This window comes from Phascolarctos cinereus, unplaced genomic scaffold, assembly GCF_003287225.1.
Source record: "Phascolarctos cinereus isolate Bilbo 61053 unplaced genomic scaffold, phaCin_HiC Scaffold_4;HRSCAF=312, whole genome shotgun sequence".
NCBI lineage: Eukaryota > Metazoa > Chordata > Mammalia > Diprotodontia > Phascolarctidae > Phascolarctos > Phascolarctos cinereus.
Window position 1 is genome coordinate 623,924,789 of NW_027555847.1, and position 27,124 is coordinate 623,951,912.

Genomic DNA, 27,124 nt, shown 5'->3' on the forward strand with positions numbered 1-27,124 from the left:
CAGCTAGATGGTGCAGTGGATAGAGCACCAGGCCTGGAGTCAGAAGAACCTGAGTACAAAAAAAACCACAAAAAAAAGTGATGTTTTTAAACAGTGTAAACACAAGGATCAGTTAATGAAAATCTCACATACTGGTTTCTTCTTTTTGAGGATGCTATAGTGACTGAAAGGAGTTAGAGAGAGAGAGAGAGAGAGAGAGAGAGAGAGAGAGAGAGAGAGAGAGAGAGAGAGAGACAGACAGAAAGGATTGAATTCACTTCAGAGCCAAAAACAGAAATAAGCTAATCCAAACTAACCTGAGCAAATTTATTTGGCATTGGGGAGGTAGAAATGTGTGTTAGCTCAAAGTCTAGTCTCATCATATGTGCAGCTAGAAGGGAGTGGTCAGTCCCTCAGCAAGGATAGGCTCTTGCCCCTTTAGAATTTGGAGGAAGAAAAAGAAAGGCCACAAGGGTTTGTTTATATCCTGGGGCTGGTGGCCAGAGGCAATTGTTCCAGGCCTCCAGAGAAGTTCCAGAAGAGGTAAAGGGAAAGTGGTTGCTTTTGGGAGGAAGTGCACACTGTTCCCATGTTGTGCCTAAGGGCAAAACCTCAGTTGGCAATGCTAGTTACTACTCCAGTTTCTACACCACCATGACACGCTATCTTTTCCTTCTAAGCAGATGGGACATAAAATAAAAGTGGATTAAAAAAATACATTTTGATAGTTCAATTAAAAGTTTTTAACTTGTGTTCCACGGACCCTCAAACAGTTTGCAGATAGATTTCAGGGAGGTCCATGAACTTGGATGGGAAAAAAAAATCTTTATTTTTCACTCACCTCTAACTAAAATTTAGTATTTCTTTCAATTAATTAAAAATATTATTCTGAAAAGAGGTAGTGATCCATGGCACACACAAAAAAGGATAAGAACCTCTGATTTAAGTTTTTAAGTACACATTTATCTGAGTTTTAGTCAAATTTCTCTACAATAAATACAAATGTGTTTTTACATAATACATACATAGAAGGCACAGTTTTTTAACTGAATTTGCTAAATATAGGTATATATAATTACGAACATACCTGTGGCATATAAGATACCACTAAAGACCCCATGGTGTTGGCAGCAGGTTCCAGGCCACAAGAGGGAGATCAATTTGGGTTGGGTCAAACAACTCTGTGTGGGTATCCAATAGCATCTAAGCTTTTTTTTTTTCAGTTCTGAAATATACCAGAAATCCAAATGTGTGCTGGCTACATCAGTTTTTCTTATAATTCCTTGTTGAAGCTGCTGCCTTAGCATGAGATCTAGCAACAATTATGCAAAGGTAGCAAACAGCCTGCTTGCTGTTGCTTGAACAAGACGCTCTACCTCTTGGCCCCAGGCGTTTTCACTGGCCATCCTCCACCCCTGGAATGCTTGCCCTCCTCATCCCTGCCCGCTAAAATCCCACTTTCTACAGGAAAGCCTTTCCCAATTCTTCTTAATTCTCATTCCTTCCTTAGATTAATTATTTCCTATATATCCTGAATATAACTTGTTTGTGCATATTTGTTCTCTTGTTGTCTCCCTGTCAGACTGTGAGCTCCTTGAGGGCAGGCACTGTCTTTTGCTTTTCTTTGTATCTCTAGTGCTTAGTACAATGCCTGACTGTCTGACAGGTTGTATGTTAACAAATTAAGCAAAAGACAATGCTGCTGTGTGGGATGCCAATCAAATTAAAAAACAAAACACAGAGGTATCCAAGGAGAAACAGAAAGTTAATTTATTATTTCAAATCTCGAGATTTGGGTGTCCCTCCACCAGTATACTCTGATGAGGAGAGACAGAGTACAGAAGCTAAGAGCCAAGTTAAATAGCCCCAACAGGTAAAGTCCCCTCCCACCAACTGCCCATTACGTGAAACTCTACCATAGTATACATCTCTATATTTCTCAGTTTGTTGAGATAATGTCAAAGAAGCAATTAAAAATGTGCAGTCAAGCTAGACATTAGCCATGTCACTCTGACAGAAATATAGTTTACAACTAAGTGCAGGGAGGAGGTTTCAGACTTAGCAAACTTTAACTACTAATGTGGCACTGGGAGAAAAGGGGACTTACAGAAATCTATACTTAACCCTATCCTACCTCCTGAACTTATTACCAGATTTAGGATAGTCTTATCCCAAACTTTAGTTACACTGAGAAGTCTTCACTGGGACATCCCATTCACTGCTAAATAAATCTCAGCTAGGCTGCATTCCAAGCTCAGGAGGACTACATTTGAACCACGGAAAAACATGTTAGATATCCATGACCTATGTCACCTACTTCATATCTCTTAATGTTATTTTAAAATAAATTTTCACAATCTGTCCCCACCACTGTTATGATGAACAAAACAACAACAAAAACTCTTTTCATAAACATTTATAGTCTAGCAAAACATCTAGAATGGCTAGACCAATTTACAATTCCAATAAGCTACATTAATGTACTTGTTTTTCTGAAGACCTTTCAACATTTGTCATTTTTGTCTTTTATCCTCTTTGTCAATCTGATGGGTGTGAGATAGAATCCCAAAGTTGATTTTATATCCTGCTACTTTGCTAAAATTATTAATTTTTCTATTAACTTTTTTAGTTGAATCTGCAAACTTTTCCACATATATAGTCATATTAGCTGCAAAAGGAGACAATTTTATTACCTTGTTGCCATTCTGATTCCTTTAATTTCTTTTCTCTTATTCCTATTGCTACCATTTCTAATACAATGTTGAATAATATTTGTGATAATGAGCATCCTTGTTTCATTCCTGATCTTATTGGAAAGGTTTCTGGCTTATCCCTATCACAGATAATGCTTGCTGATGATTTTGAATGGACGCTTCTTATCATTTTAAGGAAAAATCCATTCATACCTATGCTTTCAAGTGTTTTGAATAGGAATGAGTGTTTTGTTTTGTCAAAAGCCTTTTCTGCATCTATTGAGATAATTGTGATTTTTGTTACTTTTGTTATTGCAATAATCAATTATGTTAATAGTTTTCTTTATATTGAATCATCCTTGCATTCTTGGTACAAATTCCACTTGATCACAGTCTATAATCTTTGTGATATATTGTTCTAGTCCCCTAGCTAGTATTCTATTTAGGGTTTTTGCATCAATATTCATTAGTCAAATTGGTCTATAATTCTCTTACTCTATTTTTGCTTTTGCTGGATTAGGTAACAGCACCATATTTGTTTCATATAAAAAGTTTGGCAGGACTCCTTTTTTGCCTACTGCTCCAAATAATGTATTTAATACTGGAATTAGTTGATCTTTAAATGTTTGGTAGAATTCACTTGTAATCCATCTGGTCTTGATGCTTTTTTTCTTAGCACATTTATAGCCTATTCAATTTCTTTTTCTAAAATAGGTTTATTTAGATATTCTATTTCCCTTTCTGTTAATTGGGACAGTTTATATTTTTGTAAATATTCTTACATTTCACTTAAATTGTTAAATTTATTGGCATATAATTGGGCAAAATACTTCCTAATAATTGCTTTAATTTCATCTTCATTAGTGGTGTAGTCATTCTTTTCATTTTTAATACTTGAGATTTGGTTTTCTTTTCTCTTTTTAAAAATCATATTACTCAATGGTATATCCATTTTGTTGGGTTTTTAATAAAACCAACTCCCAGTTTTATCTATTAATTCAATTGTTTTCTTACATTTAGTTTTATTAATCTTACCTCTTTAACCCAGCTCCAGTAAGAATAAGTTTCCCACAATATCTGCCCTCCCTCCTCTGCTCCCCTTCACTCTAACAGTTCTTCCATCCATGCCTCTTTTTGTATGAGATAACTTGCTCCATTTTACCTTTCCTTCCCCAATTTTATTTTTTAGGATGATTCCATCATAATCAACTCAACCCCAAGCCTTCTATCTACATATGATCTTTTGAACTACTCTAGTAATGATAATATTCTTAAGAATTACAAATAATATTTTCCCATATAAGAAGTACACAGCTTAACATTATTAAATACCTTATAATTCATCTTTCATCTTTATCTTCTGATATTTCTCTTGAGTCTTGTAAGCCAAATTTTCTGATCAACTGGTCTTTTCCTTAAGAATACTGAGTCATTTAATTCATTAAATATTTGCCTTTTCCCTTTCAGGATTACACTCAGCTTTGCTGGTTACATTGCTCTCAGTTGCAAATCTAGCTCCTTTGTTCTTTGTAATATCATATTCCATGCCCCTCAGTCTTTTAATGTAGAAGCTGCTGAATCTTGTATTATTCAGACTGTGCCCCACCCCCAATATTTAACTTCTTTCTTTATAGTTGTTTGTAATAGTTTTTCCTTGACCTGGTAGCTTCCAAATTTAGCTATAATGTTTCTGTGAATTTTTATTTTGGTATCTCTTTCAGATGGTTATCAATTTCTATTTTACCCTTTAGCTCTAAAACATCAAGGCAATTTTCCTGAATAATTTCTGAAAGTATAATGTCTAGACTCTTTTTGTTTATCATAACTCAGGTAGTACAACAATTCCTACATTACCTCTCCTGAATCTGTTTTCTAGGTCAGTTGTTTTTCTTTTTCCTTTACTTTTCTTTTCTTTTTTTTTTTAGGCAACTGGGTTAAGTGACTTGCCCAGGGTCACACAGCTAGCAAGAGTCAAGTGTTGGTCTGAGGCCAGATTTGAACTCAGGTCCTCCTGACTTCAGGGCTGGTGCTCTATTCACTGCACCACCTAGCTGCCCTGGTCAGTTGTTTTTCAAATAAGATATTTCGTGTTCTCTTCTATTTTTCATTTTAAAAAAAATTTTGTCTTATCATTTCTTGATGTCTTATGAAGTCATTAGCTTTCCCTTGCCCAATTCTAATTTTCAGGGAGTCATTTCCTTCCATAAGTTTTTGGATTTTTTTCTGTGGTTGACTTTTTTTCATAATTTTCTTGATTTTTCCACATCACTCTTATTTTCCCCTTAATTTTTGCTTAACCTCTCTTTATTTGATTTTTAAAGTCCTTTTAAAGCTCTTCCAAGAACTCTTTTGGGGCTTGTGACCATTTTACATTTTTCCTTGAAGTTTTACAAGTGGCTGTTTTGACTTGTCTTCTTCTGAGTTTGAACCCTGATTTTCTCTATCACCATAGTAACTTTTAGTGGTTGGGTTCTTCCTCTTTTGTTTACTCATTTTTAAGGCTTATTCTTGGCTGTTAACTTTATGTTAGAGTTGGGCTTTGCTCCCTGGGGTGTGGGCAATAATGTCTCAGAGGACTTCAGGTTTTTTGTGCTGTTGTTTTCTGAGCTCTATCTCATGGTCTTCGACTTTTTGATTTTTCCAGTGTTCTATAACCCAAGGCCAGATGTGGTCACTGCTCCTCTGGATCACACCTTGGTCTATGAGTGACCTCAGGCAGTCCTCTCTGCCCTGAGCAACAACAGCTCCCAGCTGCCACTGCAAACACTCTTACTCTCTGGTTCCTACTGCAGCCACAAGCATCAGTTCATCCCTCTGCCCTATAAATGAAACTAGGAAGTCTGCTCTCCTGTGAGTGACCACAACCAACAGGGCCACCACCCTCTGCTACCACAGTTCCCCTCATCCACAGCCACAGTCTAGGACCAAGTCTGGTCACTGCCAGTGGAGGTCCACCCCCCCCCCCGTCTTCCCCTGTTTAGCCACCCAACTCCCACACATCTGTTTGGTGAAAGTTCTGGAAGCTAAAGCTGCCACCTACACAGCTGCCCCCAAAGTTTGTTGTTTGTTGAGTTGGTGTATCTGCACTTCCCCCTAGGCAGACCACCACCCTGGGAGGTCAGAGCTTTCCTAATGTCCTCCTGAGTTGTCTTAGACTGGATAACTGCTTTACTCCAACTTATAATTATTTCTACCACTCTAAAATTCACTTTGAGGCATTGTTATTGGTGGGGGTTGGGGGGGAATTTTGGAAAGCCAAGTAATTTCTAGCCTTATTCTGCCATTTTCCTACAATTCCTGATGATTTATTTTGACTGCAGTTCAAAAACAAAGTTGACTAAGTTCATCCAGTAGCCATAGGTCACACTGAAATCATATCTATTTGAAGTTCCAGGTACTATAATTAGGCGTCCAATAAGCATTTGTTAATTGACTATTTCTGATTAGTGTTCTATTCTTAGATTTCCCTTTGCTATTCAAAGCATGGCATGGCAGGAAGCAAACAAACAAGAGCTCTGGGGCCTCAGTGAGCTGTTTTGGAGCATTAACTGGGCAAATTAAGGCTTTCCTCTGATTAGCAGTGCCAGTCAATGTGAGCCCCACCATGTTCCAGAACTGTCTGGCAACTGACTATTTTCTGAGAATTAGTCCAGCTAAGTGTGGGGAGGTTTATTACCAGCGTTAGCCTACTGGTAAATCACTTGACATCTGCCTATCTCAGTTTTCTCAACTACAAAATGGGGTTGTTGTGAGGATCAAATGAGTTTTTGTATCTTAGCTGTTAGCACTTAGCACAGTTCCTGTAAGTATTTAATAAATGCTGTTTCCTTTCAACTGTTAAATAGTTGTATTTAATACACTTAATTTGACTTATTGTAGAATTGTCAAATAACTACAAATCAAGTTTATTCTTTGAAAGTCATTATTAGGCAAACTCAGTTACAAGTAAGAGAAAATTAGTGAGAAAATTAGTGGGAAAATTTAGTGAGAAATATTGCTTTAAATTTAAAATATTGGGAAAGCATAATCTATATGAATCACATTTTTAATATGAAAATTATCATGAGCCAAACACTGTCTCTTTGAAAGTTTTCTGGCTAAAACTGTTTGATATCTACAATTTAATTGCCTGAGCAGCAAAAGAATATGGAATTACCACACATCAAATATAATGTAAGGGGGGATTTGGTACCTACCCCCTGCCCTTGCCAATCTTTCAATGACAAGATATAATCACTCCTTTACAACAGTATCACATATAACAATATCCTCTTCTTCTTCCCACTCTTCCTGTATCTTGTACTCCTCCCTCTCCCTTTTCTTCTCTCCTTTTTTTCTTCAAAGCTATTCTTTATGATTGTAAACTTGAATTTGATTCCATTTTATTAAAGACACGAGCATCTACAAGTTAATGAGCATCTAGAAAAAGAGGCAATGATCATAAAGAGACAGCATAGCTTCATCAAGCACAGATCATTTCCCAAAGGTGTCAAAGAATATGAACAGTTCTCAAAGAAAGAAGTAATAGCCACATGAAAGCTTCATATAATAAAAAAAATACAGATCAAAACAACCCTGATGTTCCACCTCACATTCAGCAGCAAATTGGCTAGGCTGACAAATGATGGGAATTTCCAGTGTTAGAGTGGTTGTGAAAAAGACAGGTGCACTAATACATTGTTGGTAAAGCTTTTATCCTAGATATAAACATCTATGTAATGTTATTATTTATCCCTAACTCTGCCTTTAGGATAAGGATAAACCCCTCAGCCTAGTGCTTAAGTGCCCCGTGATCTTGCCTCAACACATCTTTCTGGATTTGTCACATTACTACTCTTTTATAGTCTTAAATTTCAAACTAGACTATTAGTTAGCTGTACCCTGAACCTTATACTATATCCTATCTGTTCAATCTGTGTGGCCTGAAATGTACTCCCTCATCTGTACCTCTCAGAATTGTTCTTTCATGGCCCAGGTCAGGTGCTACCTCCTTCAGTTATATGTTATTTGTATACTAATTATTTCTGTACATATATCCTTGAACCTATAAAGAATGTTTTCTTCCCTATTCTAAGTACCAAGTAGAGTGCCTTATAATCAATCATTCATAAGCATTTATGAAGTACCTTCAGGGTGGCAGGCACTATGTAGCAAGCACTGTGCTAGGTGCTGGGCACACAAATACAAAGACCCCAAAAATCCCCTCTCAGAAGGAGCTTACATTCTAATGGGGGAAGCACAGGTACATGTATGTCTAAGTAGAATAAATATATAAAGAGAACGCCTTCCTTCTAAGATTACCTTCCACTTATACTCAATAGCACCTCTGGTATGAGGGCGTACCAGGATTGCTCATCTACCTTTGGTGTTCTCACTCAACTCTCAACTCTCACCTATGGTTCCAAGAAGCTGTGGCCACACCCTGGTAGACCATCTCAGCAGACAGGCTACACAAGGTTGAGGGAACCAACCGGCCTCAAACCCATTGGTGAGTTAGAGGCTTGTCTACCCCAAGGATGTGGAGACTTCCCCCAGTGGAGCACTTAGTCAGATATCAAAGATGACAAAGTAATCCACTGCATTCTGGGCCACTGCCAGTTGTTTTGACTTTTATCCTGCCACTGGACTTTGGAATAGAGTGAGGCTGATAACTTTTTCAACTCTGCCTCACTTAAACCCAATTCACCTACAAGTCAAGACATCACCCTTCAAGGTCACTAGTCCTCTTCAAAAAAAAAAAAGACAAACAACAACAATAAAAACAAAGAGAATGAATATAAAATAGTTTGAAGGATGGGTACTTGCAGTTGGGTAGATCAGGGAAGGCGTCACATTCAGAAGATAGTGCTTTAGCTGAGTCTATGGGTGGAGGTAAAAAGGGAGTTCATTCAACAAGGCATGGGAGATGACCAGGGCAAAGTCAAGAAGGTATATATGTCATATGTGAAAAACAGAGAAGTCCTGTTTGTCTGGATTATAGAGCATGAGAGGAAGTAAAAGCAGTGAGTCTGAAAAGATAGCTTGATGCAACGTTTTGAAGGGCTTTAAAGATAAAACAGAAGGGTTTGTTTTATCTTAGAGGAAGACAAATAGCAGGTGCTTAATGTTTTTCGTCCTGAACTGTTCATTAAGCATCTCTTTTGTGCAAGATACTACTAGGTCATGTCATGGGGATACATAGATGAAAGTGCATAGTCTTACTCTCAAAAAGCTTGTAATCTAGTAGGCACCACGTACATAGGACAACCATGGTATAGGGGAGAAGTGGATTAAGTGCACAGATTACAAAAGGGAGAGATGACTTCCAATACTGGTAATCAAGGAAAGCATCATGGAAGAAGAGGCACTTAAGGGGGCAGCTAGGTGGCGCAGTGGATAGAGCTTCCAGCCTTGGAGTCAGGAGGATCTGAGTTCAAATTTGGCCTCAGACACATAACGCTTACTATCTGTGTGACCCTGGGCAAATCACTTAACCACATTGCCTAACCAAAAAAAAAAAAAGAAGAGGCACTTGACCTTGAATGAGAAGAATTTTCATAAACTACTAGAAGCAATTCATTTTAAGGATGAGAAAAGCCATGTACAAATGCATACTGTCAGAAAAGGTAAACACGGGAATAGCATGAAATAGTGTGGTTGAATCAGAGTGCATGAAGAATATTAAAGCTCTAGAAATAGGTTGGAGTCAGATTGTAGAAGCACTTGAGTGTCTGGCAAGGAATTTAGGTTTTATTTGAGAGGCACTAAGAGCCACTGATAATTTGAGCAGAGGAATGACGTCAAGCCCCTGGGACACTACTATGGAGCTCTCACTGCAAGCTGACAGTGGCCCATTAATATCCATCCAATTCAATTTTCTATAAATTTTAAATCTTGGAGGCTCCATTGGATACTTCTGCATTTCTACCATCTGTATAATTCTTTGCTTAGCTCCGGAGTTGAAGGCCATTCCTTGAGAAGATGGCCTGTACTGAGCTGGAGCTAGGTTATCTGAAGCTTGAAATGGCATAGCTGCAGCAACCTTCTGAGAACTCTAGGGCCACTCCTATCTTTTCTGTAATCTCTTTGAACCCGTTTTGAACTCCACATCTCTCCATGTGACCTGGGCCTCAGTTCCTCATCTGTAACAGGCCTACAAGGCCTTGGAGGTTCTTTCCAGCCCTGGATTTAGGATTCCAAGACACCAGGGATGGAGAGACTGTAGCTGTGTGACCCTGGGCCAGCACCTGAGCAGTCTAGGCCCACGTGTCCTTATCTCTAAAATGAGAGGGTGGGTTATAAAGACATTCCAGCTCTAAGCCTAAATTTAATGCCTTTTCACCTTCAAGTCCAACCTAAGGAGCGTTTTATGGTTCAGGCTGAGGGGTGTTATCAAAGCCACTTTTGGCGGCCATCATGGGCCAAGGAGGTTCTCGAAAAGCAAGGCTCCGGCTTGCAGGCCCTGAAGGCAGGCGGAGGGAGGGCCCAGGGCTGGGTCACTGCAGCCGCCGTAGGCCGTTAGGGATCCCGGATTGAGTTCCAGCTTTCACCGCGAGGCCCAGCTCAGCTCCTCACCCTCCCGCCCCCAACCGGCCTAGGGCGGCGACGCAACCATGGCAACGGCTAGAGCCGGTTGCTAATGCAGGTTCAGGATGACTGGCGCGGGAGCGGGGCCCAGCGCCGGATTATGACGCCAGACGGAGGCGGCTCCCGGTCTCGCGCGACCGCCGGCGACGCCTCGGGGCCGGCACCAGCAGCTACGGCAAAGGGGCGGAGGAGAGGTCAAGATGGACGCTCCGCAGGCGGGGGAGGAGGAGGGAGGAGGAAACTGGCGATAGGCGGCCGGAAACACCGACGCCCGGAGGCCCCGCAGAAAGCCTCCCCTGCCGCTGCCGCCGCCGCCTGCTCCAGCCGGAGAGAAGCGAGCGGGCGGCGGGGCGGGCCGTGACAGAGACAGGAGAGGGAGGGCGCGGGTGCGGGCGGAGCCGCCCTCGCTCTCTCTCCCTCCCTCCTTCCCTCCCACCCTCCCGCCTACCCTCTTTCCTGCCGTCCTCGCCGCCAGTCCGCCGGCCCGCAGCCCGCCTCAGCCCCCGCCCCTGGTAAGCCCGGGGCGGTGGCGGCGGCTCATGGCGGCCGTGGGGGCCCCCCAGCAGGTGCGGATGGCCCAACAGCAGGTCTGGACGGCGCTGGAGGTGGCGCTCCGCGTTCCCTGCCTTTTCATCATCGACGCCATCTTCAACTCTTACTATGATGCCAGCCAGGGCCGGCTCTGCGTCGGGTTCCAGATCCTCATCCGGCTCCTGGGTAAGGAGCGGGCGGCCCGGCCCCGCGTGCTCGCAGGCTCCGGCCCCGCCGGGCCCCGCCGAGGGCCGTTGTGTCTGCTGCAGAGCTCTGCCTCGGGGCGCGCGTTGCTGCCCCTCGGCGCGGGGGTGTGGGAGGGTGGGGGGGCGGTGGAGGCGGAAAAAGGGACCCCTCCTCTGGACGTGGGGAGGGGGATAGGCCCGGGCTCTGGGTGAGTCAGCGGGGTGCTCGGCTCAGCCTCTTTCCGGGGGGCTAGGGCGTGGAGGTGGGGGCCTTGGCTGTGGTCGTCCCGTGGATGGGAATCGTGGCTGAGGGCCAAGGCCACGGGAGAGGCGGAAGGCTTAGGAGCTGTGCTATTGACTTGACCTTGGACAAAATGCGCTAATTCGGGGCTTAGGTTGCCTCGGAACCTCCCTCCCTCCCTCCCTCCCTCCTCCTGTACTGTCAACTCCGCGTTTTCTGCAGGTGTTTCAATATGAGCCCACTGTTATTGTCATTGTTGTCAGTGGTGGTTAATGACATTCCAGAGGAGGAAAACTGGAAATGTCAAACCAAGGAACTGTTACACAAATCCTGATTGAGGAGATGTGAACCATACCATGCTGAGTAGGAATAAGCCAGGAAATTAGAGTGGTGGTTAAATGAATAACAGTGTCCACGAACCACACTGAAAATCATTTTGTTAGTAGTTGCACCAGGTGTAAGGGATATCTTTAAGCGTCTTAAAAGTCCTTCATACATATACAGATAGGCGGCATAACACAGGGGAAAGAACTTGCACTGGGAAATAAGAGACTTGGCTTTGTCACTAACTTCATGACCTTGGGAGAGTCACATAGCTTCTTAGGGTCTTGATTTCCTCCTTTGTAAAATCAGGGATTAGGATTAAATAATATTAGCTTCAGAGAGATCCCATAATATTAAACGTTTCTGCCACACGGGAAAAGAGAACATTTTGTGCTTTAAAATGAAATCTATCATAATCATCACATATGGTATAGACCAGTTTGAAATGTCTTAGTTGTCAGATTCGGACTAAGCCAAATCTGAAGTCTGTCTTAATTGTCAAATTTACTTTATGAGGGCTACTGCTTGGACTTTGAGAATTTTCTTGTGAACAGACAAAAAGAATGTATTTCAAGGTTGTGTTCCAGAAACTGTTGGTGAGTTTCATCCTGTATTCTTCTTAGACTTGTGGAATGTCTCAAAAATCACATAGTCCAGCCCCCCTGATGTTATAGATGAGGAAACTGAGGCCCAGAGAGATGAAGTGACTTGTCCAACATCACTTAGCAGAACTGGGGCTAGGGCACAAGTCCTGTAGTACTAGGTGCTGCACTTGGTCTTCAAATCAAGAATATAAATTGTCTGCCCATTTGTTACATGCCTATCCTTAGTGAGTAAGAATAGCTGTTGGGTTTTGTTTTGTTGTAGCATTATTAAGGGCTAAATGTTTTTTTTTATTCAGTTAAAAAGTAATATCATATCAACATTCTTCAATACTTATAGCACCTGTATCTTCATTGGTCTGATAGTCCTGCCACCAACATTTTAAATAATGTAATAGTAATAGCTAGCATTTATATAGTGTTTTAAGCTTTTCAAAGAGCTGTACAAGTATTATCTCATTTTGTTTTTTACAACCACCCTTGGAATTAGATGCTATTGTTATCCCCATCTTCCAGATGAGGACACTGAGGCAGACAGGTAAAGTGCCTTGCCCAGGGTCATACAGCTAGTAGGTGCTTGAGGCCAGATTTGAACTCCATCTCCTGTCTTTAGTTCCAGCTCTCTCATCCCACTGTCCCATTCTATCAATATGTAAAGTTTTTAAAGTTTGAAGACTTTTCAGAGCTTGTGTCTATTCATGGCCTTTGGCTCCCAGGGCTATGACTACCTCTGCACCAAGATGAAGTATCGGATTCACTTTAGTAGGATTATAGAATTCACACTGGTAAAGACTTCAGGTCATCTTCTCCAATCACCTCATTTTCAAGTTGAGAAGACCGAGGACTTGGTCGACATCCCGTGTGTTACTAGTCTAAGAGCTGGGGAATTCATTTGGGAGGGAATTACAAAGTGTAGAAACAGGATTTGAACCCAGGTTTTCTGATACAAATTCAGCATTTTTTTAATTGCACAATGTGTTTAGAAGAATCACTGCCAAAAAAAAAAAGACCAAGGTTTGCTTTTTTTTATTCACCAATGAGGCAGTATGGAAGGAGCGCTGGCTTTGGAGGAAAAAAAAAACCACCACCCAGAATTTTGAGTTCTGACTTGACTCCTCACTCCCAGTGTAACTACTCATCTCCCCTTTGGGGCATCAGGATAGGTGTAGGGGAGTGGAGATATTGTTTCTAAGAACTTTTTTAGAGCTAAATCTTATGAGATCAGGAATCATTTATAAACTAAATGGTAGAACTAATTTTTTTCTTTCTTTCTTTTTTTTTTGCTAGATATAGAGACTACCATGTTAAAAAAAATTTATTACAGAAGATATGCCTCAGACCATCCAGAAGCAAGCCCCCTTTGGGCCATGTTTTAAGAATTTCTATTTAAATATAAGTTGTTCCCCCAAATAGCAATTTGGGCATCTTTGAGAAAGGAGAGGGGCGTGGAGAAAAGAAACACTTTATAATAGCCAACCAGAATAAGCCCAATGTTTAGTTTCTAGGTCTTTCTTAATAATAAAACATGAAAAGTTGAATTTTGCAGAATTTAAACCTAGTGATGGTGTCCTTTTTCATTGATAACTAGGGCATACTTCAATTAAGATCAAACTTTATTACATATTTTAAAATACATACATTTTAATCTTCAAGGGCTTTTGCCTAACATAAAACACATATGCTGTGCTGTTTGTATAAACATTTTGATTCTAGAATGTTCTTGGTTTTGGACTTCATTAAAATAATTAGAAACATTTGTTGTCTAAACCAATCACCAGACCACTCCTTAATTTACTCCTATATAATTGACTGGATTCAGTTTCTTTACTGCTGAAAAAGAGTCCGTTTTTTAAAAATTCTTTTTTAGAACAAAAACAGTATATATGTTAAATGTTCTGGATCTTAAGCAGTGTAGCTTCATTATGCCCATAAATATTAAGGGACAAAAACCTGGAATGTTAAGATGCTGACCGGAGTAGGGGGCCTTAATTTGGTGCTTTAAAGGAGTAGATTTACTTTTAACTAGTATTCAAAGAAATGATTTTTCAACTTAATTCCTTTTGATTATTTTTTTAAAAAAGTGAAAATGGCACAATAAACACAGACCAAAAAATGCCCTTACAGTAAGGAATCTGTATTCATACTAGTTATACTTTTTTTTTGTCCCATTCTTTGTTGTATTTCTAACCCAAAATTTACAGAAGTAGTGTTGTCCTGTTCATCATTTTTTATGTATTTCTAACTCTTTCACCAAGGTTTTCTTTAAGATCACCTGGGCTTATCTTGTCACTTCCTTCCTCTACTTGGGTTATCCTCCTTCCTCTTATTACTAACAGTTTCTGCTTCTCCATTTCCTCACCTCTACCCCCAACATTGATATGTTGAGTACTAGAGGCAGCTGAGGCCATTTCCCATTATTTCTAGTATTCATATGATTTGAAACCATAAATTTCACAGTTGGCTTTCTAATGTCAGGAAAAAACCCTGTATATTATTTGAGAAAACATAATAGATTGTATCATAATAAAGAATATTAATATCTTAACCTTTTCTGAGGAAATATTACATTCCCTTCAAAACATGTAATTCATAGTCAATGTAATAATGACATAGCTAATTTGAAACTAAGTTAGGAAGTGTAAATATCAGAGTTCTCTTGTTATCTACATGAAAATATATCTTATTGCCATAACGTAAAACAACAGATAAGAAAAATGGATGGTAAAAGTTGAACTCTGGTTTTGCATTTACTGTTGAAGCCATTGGTAGAATACTACAGTTGCTGTGTTAGATCAGTTAGAATGTACTTAGTATCTGGTAATACTATTTCTGATCTTATTTCCCTAAAATTGATGCATTTCTCATTGCTTAGGTTTCTTTCGTTTGGGGGAAAACTAGCAACGCTAATCCATTCATTAATTAACCCATAAATGTCTACATCTCTACATCATATATTAGGACATTTTTCTGACGTTTTTGTTGCTATGAATTTCTCTTAGTTATTTAAGGTTTATGAAGTAATGTTAGGGTGAGAGAGGCTTATAGAGTGAATATTTAACATTTTTAACAGGTCTAGCCTAAAATGAAGACAGTGTCATATGCTTTTATGTTCTTAAAATTTTTTAATTTTTAATATTTTACAAATGGATTTATTTCTCATGATAGACTTATTTGCTCTGTGGAGTAAAGATAAGGATATGTATTAATGGGAAAGAGGGGGTATGGTGGTCATGTATTGAGAGCAAGGGGTAAAATGTTTAAAAAAAAAAAGACCTAGAGGAAGGTTTTAAGTGCTTTGGGTGGACTCTTTGGAGTATATATGGGAGGACATGGAAAAAAGATTCACTATGTGGAAAGGTATGGGTGATTTGTAATTTGCCTTGATGGAGAGAGATCATAGGAATATGTACTTTAGTGAGATCACAGAGCCATTGAAATAAAACATTGTAAATGATTCATAATTGGGCATAGACTATGAACTTCTCCACTCTTATTCATCTAGCAGGCAGTAAGCATTTATTAAGGGCATACTATGTGCCAGGCACTGTGCAAATATTGTAAGGGGGGGGGCGGTACAAAGAAAGGCAGAAACCCCCCAAAAAAAGCCACAGTCCCTGCTCTCAAGGCTCAAGGAGCTCATAGTCTAGTGGTGGAGACAACATGCAAATATTTATGTACAAACAATATCTATACTGGATAAAAATAAGTTGGAGATAATACAAGGAAGGCACTAACATTAAAATAAAGCAGGAAAGGCTTGCAGAGGGTGGGATTTTAGCTGGGGTTTGAAGAAAGTCAGGGAAGCCAGGAGGAAGGGATGTTGAGGGAGAATATTCTAAGCACGAACTGTCATTGAAAATTCCTGGAGTCAGGAGATAGGGAGTATTTTGTGATGAATAGTGAGGAAGCCACTGTCACTGGATTGCAGAGACATGACAATAGGAAGAAAGGTGTAAAAAAGGTAGGAGGGAACCAGGTAGTGAAGTGCTCTGAATGCCAAACAGATGTTTAAATATTTGATCCTAGAGGCCCCTGGAGTTGGTTGAATTAGGGATGACTTGGTCACTTAGGCTTTTTGACAACTGCATGGAGGATGAACTAGAGCAGGGAGGACTTGTGGCAGGCTGACCAAACCTGTGGGCTGTTGCAATAGTCCAGAGTGCTTGCAATTTCGGAGGAGTGAAGGGAATTTATAGTAGAGATGTTAACAAAGGTAAAATTGATAGGACTTGGCAATAGATTGCATATGGCTGAGGGTAAAAGAGAGTAAGGAATTAAGGATCACACCTATGTTGGGAGCTTGGGTGACTGGAAAGGGTATTAGTGCCCAGGATGGTAATAGGGAAGTTTGGAAGAGGAAGGTGGGGAGGATGACAAAGATAACGAGTTCAGTTTTGGACATCTTGAATTTTAAGATAGGACTCACTTTTCTATTTTGGTTATTTTGCTGTTTTTATTAATTCCAGTCTTTGAAATTCTTTTAATATCTTCATATTAATTATACTCTAAATTATATTATTATTATATTAATACACAATATATGATATTTGGTACATCTCTTTCAAATATTTGTCACTATTTCTTTTACTTTTTGGATATGGTTTTATTCCTTTTCCCCTTGGACACTTTTCCCAACAATATTTTCTAATTTCTTCCAAATTCTCAATGTCTTTTTCAAAAAATGTAATCCAAATAAATGCCGCTCAGCTCTCAAAGGAAATGAGATTACCAACTCAAGACATACCCAATTTGGAGTTTTCTCCTCTTTCAGTTTCCCTGATACTTCAACTTTATAAGCACGCATGCAGCAACAGCAATAGCAGATTCTTCTTGTACCCCTAGGACATTTTTCTACTCAGAAGCTTGGTGATAAAATGGGATAATCAAGATGTTCACTGGCTTTAATGAAATGACAGTCTTTTATGAAACAGCTTTTACTAGTTATTCACTGACCTTACCACTGGTTTGGCCTTTTTTGTATTTACTCAACATAAGTATTTTTTCCCTAAGTTGGTAAGGCAAGTACCTGTGTTCCCACACTGTCCAGAATATGGAGGTATTTATACTTCACAGTTGCATTGTTTTGATAATGTTTTTGATACTTTAGAGTAAATTAACAGTTATGGTTTTAGTAGATGGTTTAACAAATAAAAGTGACAACTCATAGTGTATAGCAATTCAAGATTTTCAAAGCACTTTCCAGTAGACTATAAGCTCCTTGAGGGCTGGGCCTTTGTGTCATCAGCATCAAGCATAGTTCCTTGCACAGAGTAGATGTTTTAATAAATGCTTATCAAATTCAGCTGGCAACATAATTGAATTGAATTGGCAAGTAATAACCCCATTGTTATAGATGAAGAATCTGAAGCCCTGACATGTTCAGACAGCTAGTAAGTGAGGCAGAATTTGAACACAGGTGTATAACACCATTATTCCAAATCCAGTTTTATTAGTCTACTGGCTCTCTGTTTCTCAGCCTCATTTATATTGATTTTTTTCTTAACCAGGATTGCCCATGTCTGAATTTACAGTGGGAAACCTATGGTTCATAGCCATGGCCTGTATCAAGAGGTTGGCTATGTCCCAAGAGTTAGTCAGTCAGCTTGGAATAAAGTTTTCAGTATAGTGCTCCTGGAATCAATACTTGGTCTTACCTTTTATCATCTTTATCTTTGATTTGGATAAATAAATATTTAGTTAACTTATCAAATATGTAAAAAGCACAAATTTCAGAGGGCTTAAATTGCTAGATATCAGAATGTGAAAAGATTTTGACAAGCTAGAACATTGGGCTGAATCCAGTGAGATTAAATATAATGGGAGGTAAAACTTGGGTTCAAAAAATAAACTTCAGAGATACAGTAAGAGGGAGGAGACATGGCAAGTCAATATTTTGAAGAAGAAAAAAAAGGTCCTGGAAGTTATAGTGAAGCAAGCTTAATGAGTTATCAGTATGAAGTGACTGCCATAAAAGGTGATGTAATGATCTCATGCTGAATTGAGAGACTCAGTGCTCCATATTAGGGGTGACTGGGGAGGGTGTGGGGGAATGGGGAGAGACTTCAGGGCAGCTGTGTCTATGCCTATAACAATGCAGTAGGAGGGTAGTTGTGTTATCTAGTCCTAGCATTCTCTGTTGTGTTCAGATCAGAGTTGGAGTAGTGTTAAGGGCTGGGTGCTTCTTGTAAAAGGTGGCATTTTAGCTGAGACTTGAAGGAAGCAAAAATGATCAAGGGTATGAGGATCAATTAAAGAAACAACAGGGTGTTTTGTATGTAGAACAGAAAGAAGGCTCAGAGAGGACACTAGCTGTCTTTGAAGTTCCTGAAAGGCTGTCACATGAAAGATTAGGCATGTTTTATTTGGCTCTTGCAAATAGAATTTAGAAAGAAGCATTAAGTAGAAGCTTCAAAGTGGTGAATTTAAACTTGTAAAGAAAAACTTCCTAATGATAAGAGCTGTCCCAAAGTAGAATGGGCTCCCTAGGGGGTAATGAGTTCTCCCTTGTTAGGGAAGACAGATTAATTTTGTCAGAGGTAATCAGGAGAGATGTGGTAAAGGTGAATTGGGCCATTCAGGCTAGGTAGGATAAGCAGAGATGTACAGAAAAAGTGTTTTCATAACCAAAAGCACAGAGATAGTTTACAGTACATTGTGTTTTAGATAGATCGAGATGCCTGAAGTATAGATAGAGTAGTGAGAGATAATACATGAAAGCTAGTTGGGTATTAGATTGTGAAGAAACTTAAATGCCAAACCAAGACATCTGGATTTTGGTAGACAGTGGAGAGCTTTTGAATGTTTTTGAGCAGGAGAAATGATACTAGAGTTGTGCTGGAAGATTAATTTGGCCTCTGTGTTTGAGACAGGGAATGTTTAGAAGGAGGGAGATCATAGGAGGGCTGTTGCAATAATGTAGGAGGAAGTAATGATGCCTTGAAATAAAGGTGATGGCTTTAGAATTGGAAAGGAAGTGATTTAAAGGCAGCACAAAGGAAGAATTGATCCAATTTGGTGACTGAATGAGTGGCAAATGAAAAAAATTATTTTGAGGCAGAATTTGGACACATTAACAAATTGGAAAATCAAGAGAAAATATGTTTTTAGAGGGAGGTAGGTTTTAGACATGCTGAATTTGAATTGTTGGTGGGACAGTTAGGTACAGGAGTACAACAGGCAGTTGGGAAGGTGTGGCTGAAAGATAGGGATTTTAGTTGTCTGCCAGAGAGGTGATAACTGGAACTGAGGAGTTAAGTGAGCTCTTTAAAAGGGAAATGTAGAGAGAAGAGAGAATGCTGTGCTCTTGGTTTAGAGGAGAAAGCTAGCGTGTCCTGCACCAAGAGATATACTTAATAGACAGCTTCTGGCAGTATAAAGGAATTCTCTGGTTATAGATCATTGTCAGAGTGAGATACTTACATTATGATTCAAATACACACTATATTTGGATTTTACAAAATATAAAAGTAGCAATGGATTTTTTTTCCATCCTAGCAATTTAAAATTCTTGAGCTCTAGTGCTCTTTGTGGAGGTTAAATTCTTTCACCCCACTTTTATGGAAATATTCCTTATTTTTTATTCAGTGTGTTTATTTATTGAGCATCTACAACACAACAAAGCACCATATAGCAGATTAGTCTCTTAGAGAAATAATAACATGTACACATTTACTCTAAAGTAATTTATTAAGAGTGCAAAAAGTACATGAGGACAAACAGTACTGAGTTCATAGGTCATCTGTCTTGCTAGCACTTTTGGGAGGGGCTTTGATGGTCCTTTAAGATGAGACTGTCAAGAGAAGCAGTTGTTAAACTACCAAAAAATTATTTTATAGAGTTAGAAAAATAATAACAAGATTCATTTGGAAAAACAAAAGGTCCAGAATATCAAAGGAACTAATGAAAAGAAATGCAGGGGAAGGTGGCCTAGCAATTCCAGATCTTAAATTGTATTATAAAGCAGCAATCATCAAAACTGCTTGGTACTGGCTAAGAAATAGGGGAGGTGGATCAGTGGAATAGGTTAAATATGCAAGACACAGTAGTCAATGACTGTAGTAATCTATTATTTGATAAACCCAAAGACCCCAGCTTCTAGGATAAGAACCCACTCTTTGAAAAAAACTGCTGGGAAAACTGGAAAAGAGTATGGCAGAAACTAGGCATAGACCCAAATCTCACACCGTATACCAAAATAAAGTCAAAATGGGTTCAGGACTTAGATATAAAGGCTGATACCATAAGTAAACTGGGAGAACAAGGAATAGTTTACCTATCAGATCTATGGAGAACAGAAGAATTCATGACCAAACAGGAGACAGAGAACATTATGAAAAGCAAAATGGATAATTTTGATTACATTAAATTGAAAAGTTTTTGCACAAACAAAGCCAATGCAACTAAGATTAGAAGGAAGGTAGACAATTGGGAAAGAATTTTTACAACCAGTCTCTCTGATAAAGGCCTCATTTCTAAAATATATAGAGAATTAAGACAAATTTATAAGAACATAAGCCATTCCCCAATTGATAAATGGTCAAAGGATATGAACAGACAGTTTTCAGATGAAGAAATTAAAGCCATCTATAGTCATATGAAAAAATGCTCTAAATCATTATTGATTAGAGAAATGCAAATCAAAACAATTCTGAGGTTCCACATCACACCTATCAGATTGGCGAACGTGACAAAACAGGAAAATGATAAATGTTGGAGAAGATGTGGGAATATTGGAACACTAATACATTGTTGGTGGAATTGTGAAATGATCCAACCATTTTGGAGAACAATTTGGAACTATGCCCAAAGGTCTACAAAAATGTGCATACCCTTTGATCCAGCAGTAGCACTCCTAGGGCTATATCCCAAAGAGATCAAACAAATGGGAAAAGGACCCACATGTACAAAAATATTCATATCAGCTCTTTTTGTGGTGGCAAAGAATTGGAAATTGAGAGGATGCCCATCAATTGGGGAGTGGCTGAGCAAGTTGTGGTATATGAATGTAATGGAATACTATCGTGCTATAAGAAATGATGAACAGGCTGACTTCAGAAAAACCTGGAAAGACTTATATGGGCTGATGCTGAGTGAAGTGAGCAGAACCAAGAGGACTTTGTACACAATAACAGCCACGTTATGCAATGACTAAGATTGTTAAACTGAACCCTTCTCAGCATTACGAGGATCTAAGACATCTCCAGAGACCTTGGGTTGGAAAATGCTGTCCACATCCAAAGAAAGAACTATGGAAGTCGAATCGCTATCACTTACTTTTACCTTCTGTTGAGTTTTGTTTCATCTTTCTGATGGTTCCTCCTACTGGTTTTAATTTTTACTTACAACTTCACTAATGTGAAAATATGTTGAATGGGTATGTAAATGTAAAGCCTATATCAGATTGTGCACCATCTTGGGGAGGGTGGGGGGGAGGAAGGGGGAGAAAAACTTTCAACTCAAAAGCATATGGAAGTGATTGTTGATAAATCAAAATAAATTAATAAAAAAAAAGAGAAGCAGTTGTTAGGCCATTGTTCATAAGCATGAAACTGTCTATGCATCATCAAGTAATTGAAGAACTTGACATGTAGAGGTCCATCAGTTCTTCTCAAAATTCTAAGACAGGATGTTTGTTTAAAGGAAGCAAACTGATTTCTCTCCATCTTTTTCTTTTAGGTATATTTGTATCCAGTGTTGTTTTGATCTTGTCACAGCGATCACTTTTCAAGTTTTACATGTACAGCTCAGCCTTTCTACTAGCTGCAACTTCAGTGTTGGTGAATTATTACGCCTCTTTGCACATTGACTTCTATGGTGCCTACAACACATCAGCATTTGGAATTGAATTTCTTCCTCGGAAAGGTCCCTCACTATGGATGGCACTTATTGTTCTTCAGCTAACATTTGGAATTGGATATGTAACATTACTTCAAATTCAGTCCATCTACTCACAGCTGATCATAATGAATTTCTTGGTTCCTGTAATAGGCCTAATCACAGAGCTACCCTTACATGTCAGAGAGACTTTTAGTTTTTGCTTCTTCCCTGATTCTGACATTAAATACCACTCTTGTGTTGGCTGTGAAAATTAAGTGGTTTTATTATTCTACACGATATGTTTATCTTTTGGTAAGGCACATGTATCGTATTTATGGATTACAGCTATTGATGGAGGATACCTGGAAAAGGATTCGTTTCCCAGACATACTGCGAGTCTTCTGGCTAACAAGAATTGCAGCTCAAGCTTCTGTGTTAATATACGTTTTAAAGATGGCAAATGACACTGGAGAAAATTCCTACCTTATTTCTTGGGATAATTTCTGGGAACTAATTTGCAATCTTATAATAAGTGGATGTGATTCCACACTAACTGTTTTGGGCATGAGTGCTGTAATTTCATCAATTGCCCATTATTTGGGGTTAGGGATACTAGCCTTCATTGGGTCAACTGAAGATGATGACAGGAGGCTTGGCTTTGTAGCACCTGTTTTGTTTTTTATTTTGGCTCTGCAGACAGGTTTAAGTGGGTTAAGGCCAGAAGAAAGACTTGTTCGCCTAAGTAGAAACATGTGCCTTTTATTAACTGCAGTCCTACATTTCATCCATGGAATGACAGACCCCGTGTTAATGTCTCTCAGTGCCTCTCATGTGTCATCTTTTCGTAGACATTTTCCTGTGCTCTTCGTCTCTGCTTGTCTTTTTATTCTTCCAATTTTGCTCAGTTATATTCTCTGGCATCATTATGCACTAAATACGTGGCTGTTTGCAGTTACAGCATTTTGTGTGGAACTTTGCTTAAAAGTAATTGTATCTCTTACTGTTTATACGTTATTCATGATTGATGGCTACTATAATGTCCTCTGGGAAAAGCTTGATGATTACGTCTACTACGTTCGTTCAACAGGCAATATTATTGAATTTATATTTGGAGTGGTTATGTTTGGAAACGGGGCTTATACCATGATGTTTGAGTCAGGAAGTAAAATTCGGGCTTGCATGATGTGCTTACATGCATATTTTAACATCTACTTACAAGCAAAGAATGGCTGGAAGACATTTATCAATCGTAGAACTGCTGTTAAGAAAATTAATTCACTTCCTGAAATAAAAGGGAGCCGCTTACATGAAATAGATGATGTCTGTGCAATCTGCTATCATGAGTTTACAACATCTGCTCGTATTACGCCTTGTAATCATTACTTCCATGCACTTTGCCTTCGGAAATGGCTGTATATTCAAGATACTTGTCCAATGTGCCATCAAAAAGTATACATTGAAGATGTGAAGGAAAATGCAAACTCATCTAACAACAATGGGTTTATCTCACCCAATGAAAATCCTGAGCAAGTTGTAAGAGAAGCTGCTGCCGCTGCTGAATCTGACAGGGACATAAATGAAGATGACAGTACCGATTGTGATGATGATGTTCAACATGAAAGAAATGGAGTGATTCAGCACACAGACACAACAGCTGAAGAATCTCTTAATGATGATACTGACTGATTAAAATGGCATTTATTAATCACTGAGGTATTTGTTTAAAATTCAGTTCAACAAAAATGGAGTAAAATACTTCACTTCAGTGTGTAACCAAGCACAAAAACAGTATCAATGTTGAGTCTGTGAATGGTTTTCCGTTTACTGTGATGTGCTACTGTAAATATACCTCTTTAATTACTGCTGGTCTCTTTGGTGACCTATTTAAATTTGTGTACATTATTGTACATAGAATAAAACGTTTTCACATGTTTTTAAGACAAAAGTTGGACAAAAAAATTTTTGATAGATGTAATGTTCATACAGTGCGTCAACTGTGCCAAAGATACACATGTGCTAGCTCTGGACCCCAGTTTTCTCATTGAAATGGATAGTAAAAATGCAAGAAAGCATCCTTTACAATGAGTTATCTAGCCCTAAAAAACTTAAGATATTTTACAGACTAAAGTGAAAGTATGAGCAAGTGTTTTCTAAGGATATAAGAACCACACATGGGGTAGTCTTAAAATCCAAGAAAATAAACTTCCTAGAATGTAACTGATAGAAATGTCTGTTCAATTTTTAGGTAGCACTTACCTTGACCTGTGTTTTGAAGTTTAGTTTCTTAAGGGGCTATGTTAAAAAAATTGGGGCTTTCATCAAGTAAGCTTTGGTATAGTAACTTCAATGTATTCTAAATGGAATTATGTCATAAAGTTGCATGGACATAGCAATTTTGTATTTAGCATTTATGGAAAAAACTGCCTTTTCAGACTCTAGAAGAGATTCATTATAATCCTAAATTAGATTTTTTTGTTTTAAAACATTTGGTGGATTCATTTCTGTAGGAAAAAAGAACGAACTGAATTATGACAAACATACTTCTTTAGATAAGTTTCATATTTTTATTAAAGGTTTACAGTTTTACCATTCAGTTTTATACACAATGAAACACATATGACAAATGGCTGCTTTACATATCTTTAAAGAAGACTTTAATGGTGTTGTTATATAGTGTATTGGCCAATTCAAGTGGGTCATCATCTCTTACTGCTGCCATTATCTCCAGAATCTGACTGAAAAACATACAAACCCCCCCATCCCAGGAGATGAGTAAAAATTTAAAGCATTAAGTTTAAAAAATTAAGTATACAAATAATAAGTTTTGTAGAGAGAGAAAGCCATTTGCTTTGTCTCTTTAACACAAAAGAATCTTATCAACTAGTTAGCATTTCTGGTTTGATTTCAAAATTGAACTTAGTATTTGTACTTATAATGGTACTCATTAAGCGTATTACTAAACCTTTATTCAGAACTAAATTCCATTCTTAGTAGTCTAATAATCTCAAATACAAGACTGATACACTTTAAAAACTGTGGGATAGGGAAAGGAGCAGTTAATGAGGTACAAAAGACTGTCTTAAGAATAATCTGAATTGAACCCTGGACTCCCAAGAAAAGCATATAATCCACCTTCCTATGTCAGCCTTGGAATCAGCCTTGGAACCAGCCCAGTGAATAAAAGGAACTGAGGATAAGTTTTAAAAAGTATCCTTCCCTTGCCAAACAAGTGATTGTCTTATTTAAAAACCAAAAACCAAAACTCTTCCTGCAAAATTTATGAAGAGCAGTTGCCATATAGAGTCTATAATTATTTGAAGCAATTAAGGAAGTGGTATTTAGGGCTGTGTTCTTGTTCCTGTTTTTCCATACTTCCAGGGAGAGAGACCTGTTTATTAACTTTATTCTAGTTCCTACCAGCAGAAGCAGCAGCCAGCTCTGTCATTTTTCCAAAGTAATATTATAGTGATTTTAGAACTGGTTAAATTAATTTTCAACATAAAAAATGAAATCTATCTAAATTCCTTTAGTTTTTTTTGTCCTTCTAATAGACATCTTTCCACCAAGCGGTTATGAGAAGAGGACTAAAATTAGTGTTTGTCCTTTAAGAATGGCACAAAAACCTATGAGTTGTCAGTACTAAACATGAACTGTCTGGGTCTTGAACAATCAGTTGAACCGATGTGCTCAAAGTATTTCTTACATTTTAAACTGGACCTCCTATATACATCTTAGCTTCCTTCATGTTTGCTTATTAACAAATATTTATGTTGTATGGTATTTGAAAGTATTTTCTTTGCAAGGGGGAGGTATTCAAGCAGTTGAATGGAACTCTAGGTAAATATTACTGCCGGTGGCACAGTTTGCAGGTTTGTAAGTACTTTCTTTAAGGCTCATCACAGTCACCCTTGGATGAGTCCCTTAAACTCACTGGACTTAAGTTTGCTTACCCATAAAAAAGACATTTCTAGGATGATCTCTAATGTCCCTTAAATTTTTTTTATCCCCTGAGACTCAAGGGAAATGCAGGGGATAGGGTGTTCAAAGATGTTATCACCCAATGTTTCTCCTTAAACAGTTTATATAGTTTAGTAGGATTGTTTTGTGTGTGTGTGTGTATGTGTGTGTGTGTGTATTTGCAGGGGGAGTATTCAAACAATTGGATGTAACTATAGATAAAGACATAAACACATAGACACTTGTGTGTTTCTGCAGTGTCTTATGAGTGGTACAAATTGTTTTCATAGTTTAGAAGGGGAATGAAATAGAACCTTACTATCATGTAAGAAAGGACAGTTTTGCATAGAAGGGAAAGCCCTTGATTGGAGTTGGGAAGACATGGCTTTGGATCATGGCTCTCCAACTCATAATCTACATGACAATGGGTGTCCGTTTCCTGATCTGTAAAGTCAAGGAGGGGACAGATTACATAGATTCTATGAACTTGTGATAGGGCCTCAGATTAGTAAATCTAATTCATGATAGAGCAGTTTCCTCTATCACATATCTGACAAGTAATTATCCAGCTTCTGCTCTTCTTGGTGGGCAAGCAAACAATTCTAAACTTTCTTCTATCTGCCTTTCAAATATAAATCTTAAGTTTTTTTGAATCTAAATATTTCTGGTTCCCTCAATTCATCCCCCAATGACATTTCAAGTCTGTCATCTTGGTCCACCTCTGCACATTGGTTTATTAATGTTCTTCCTAAAATAAAGCACCAGAACTGAACTTAATATCGCAGATGTGGTTGAACCAGGGCAGAATACAACAGAATTATAACCTCTCTCACTCTTGGATAGTTTTTTTTTAAGCATAGCCAAAGATCATAATAATGGTGTTAACTTTTTGAACTTCAGTTTATACTGAAATCTTTTGCATCCTGTACTTGTACAGTTGATTATTTAGCTGTAAAGTTGTCCTTTACATCTGTCCCTATCAGATTTCATCTTATTACATTTGAACAATAATTCATCTCTTTTGGGTTCCTGACTTGCCACTCAGTGTATTTATTAACTAACTCTCTTACCTTTGTGTTATGTACTCCCAAACAGAAACATGCTATCTGAGCCTCTAAAATGCTGAACCGAATATGGTGAGGTACAAAGCCTTGTGCCATTCTATTAGAGACGTATCCACTGGTGCCACCAATCCCCATACCTTTGGCCCAAATCAACCTATCATTTGGT

The 27,124-nt window shown here is 38.6% G+C and overlaps 2 protein-coding genes across 5 annotated transcripts in view; one reads left to right on the forward strand and one right to left on the reverse strand.

The window, feature by feature from the left end:
- Window positions 1-10,400: 10,400 nt before the first annotated feature.
- RNF139 (ring finger protein 139) lies at window positions 10,401-23,882 on the forward strand. Its single transcript, XM_020964998.2, is given in 3 exon segments — window positions 10,401-10,955; window positions 21,797-22,146; window positions 22,148-23,882. Coding segments are annotated over 3 exon segments (2,004 nt in total). The 5' UTR covers window positions 10,401-10,777; the 3' UTR covers window positions 23,624-23,882.
- Window positions 23,883-24,487: 605 nt separating this feature from the next.
- The window catches only part of TATDN1 (TatD DNase domain containing 1), a 49,163-nt gene continuing 46,526 nt past the window's right edge, over window positions 24,488-27,124 (reverse strand). For all 4 annotated transcript variants that reach the window (XM_020965000.2, XM_020964999.2, XM_020965001.2 and 1 more), the window contains one exon: window positions 24,488-24,672. In XM_020965000.2, coding sequence (XP_020820659.1) covers window positions 24,570-24,672 — 103 coding nt within the window. In that variant the 3' untranslated portion in view covers window positions 24,488-24,569. The remainder of the gene's footprint in view (window positions 24,673-27,124) is intronic.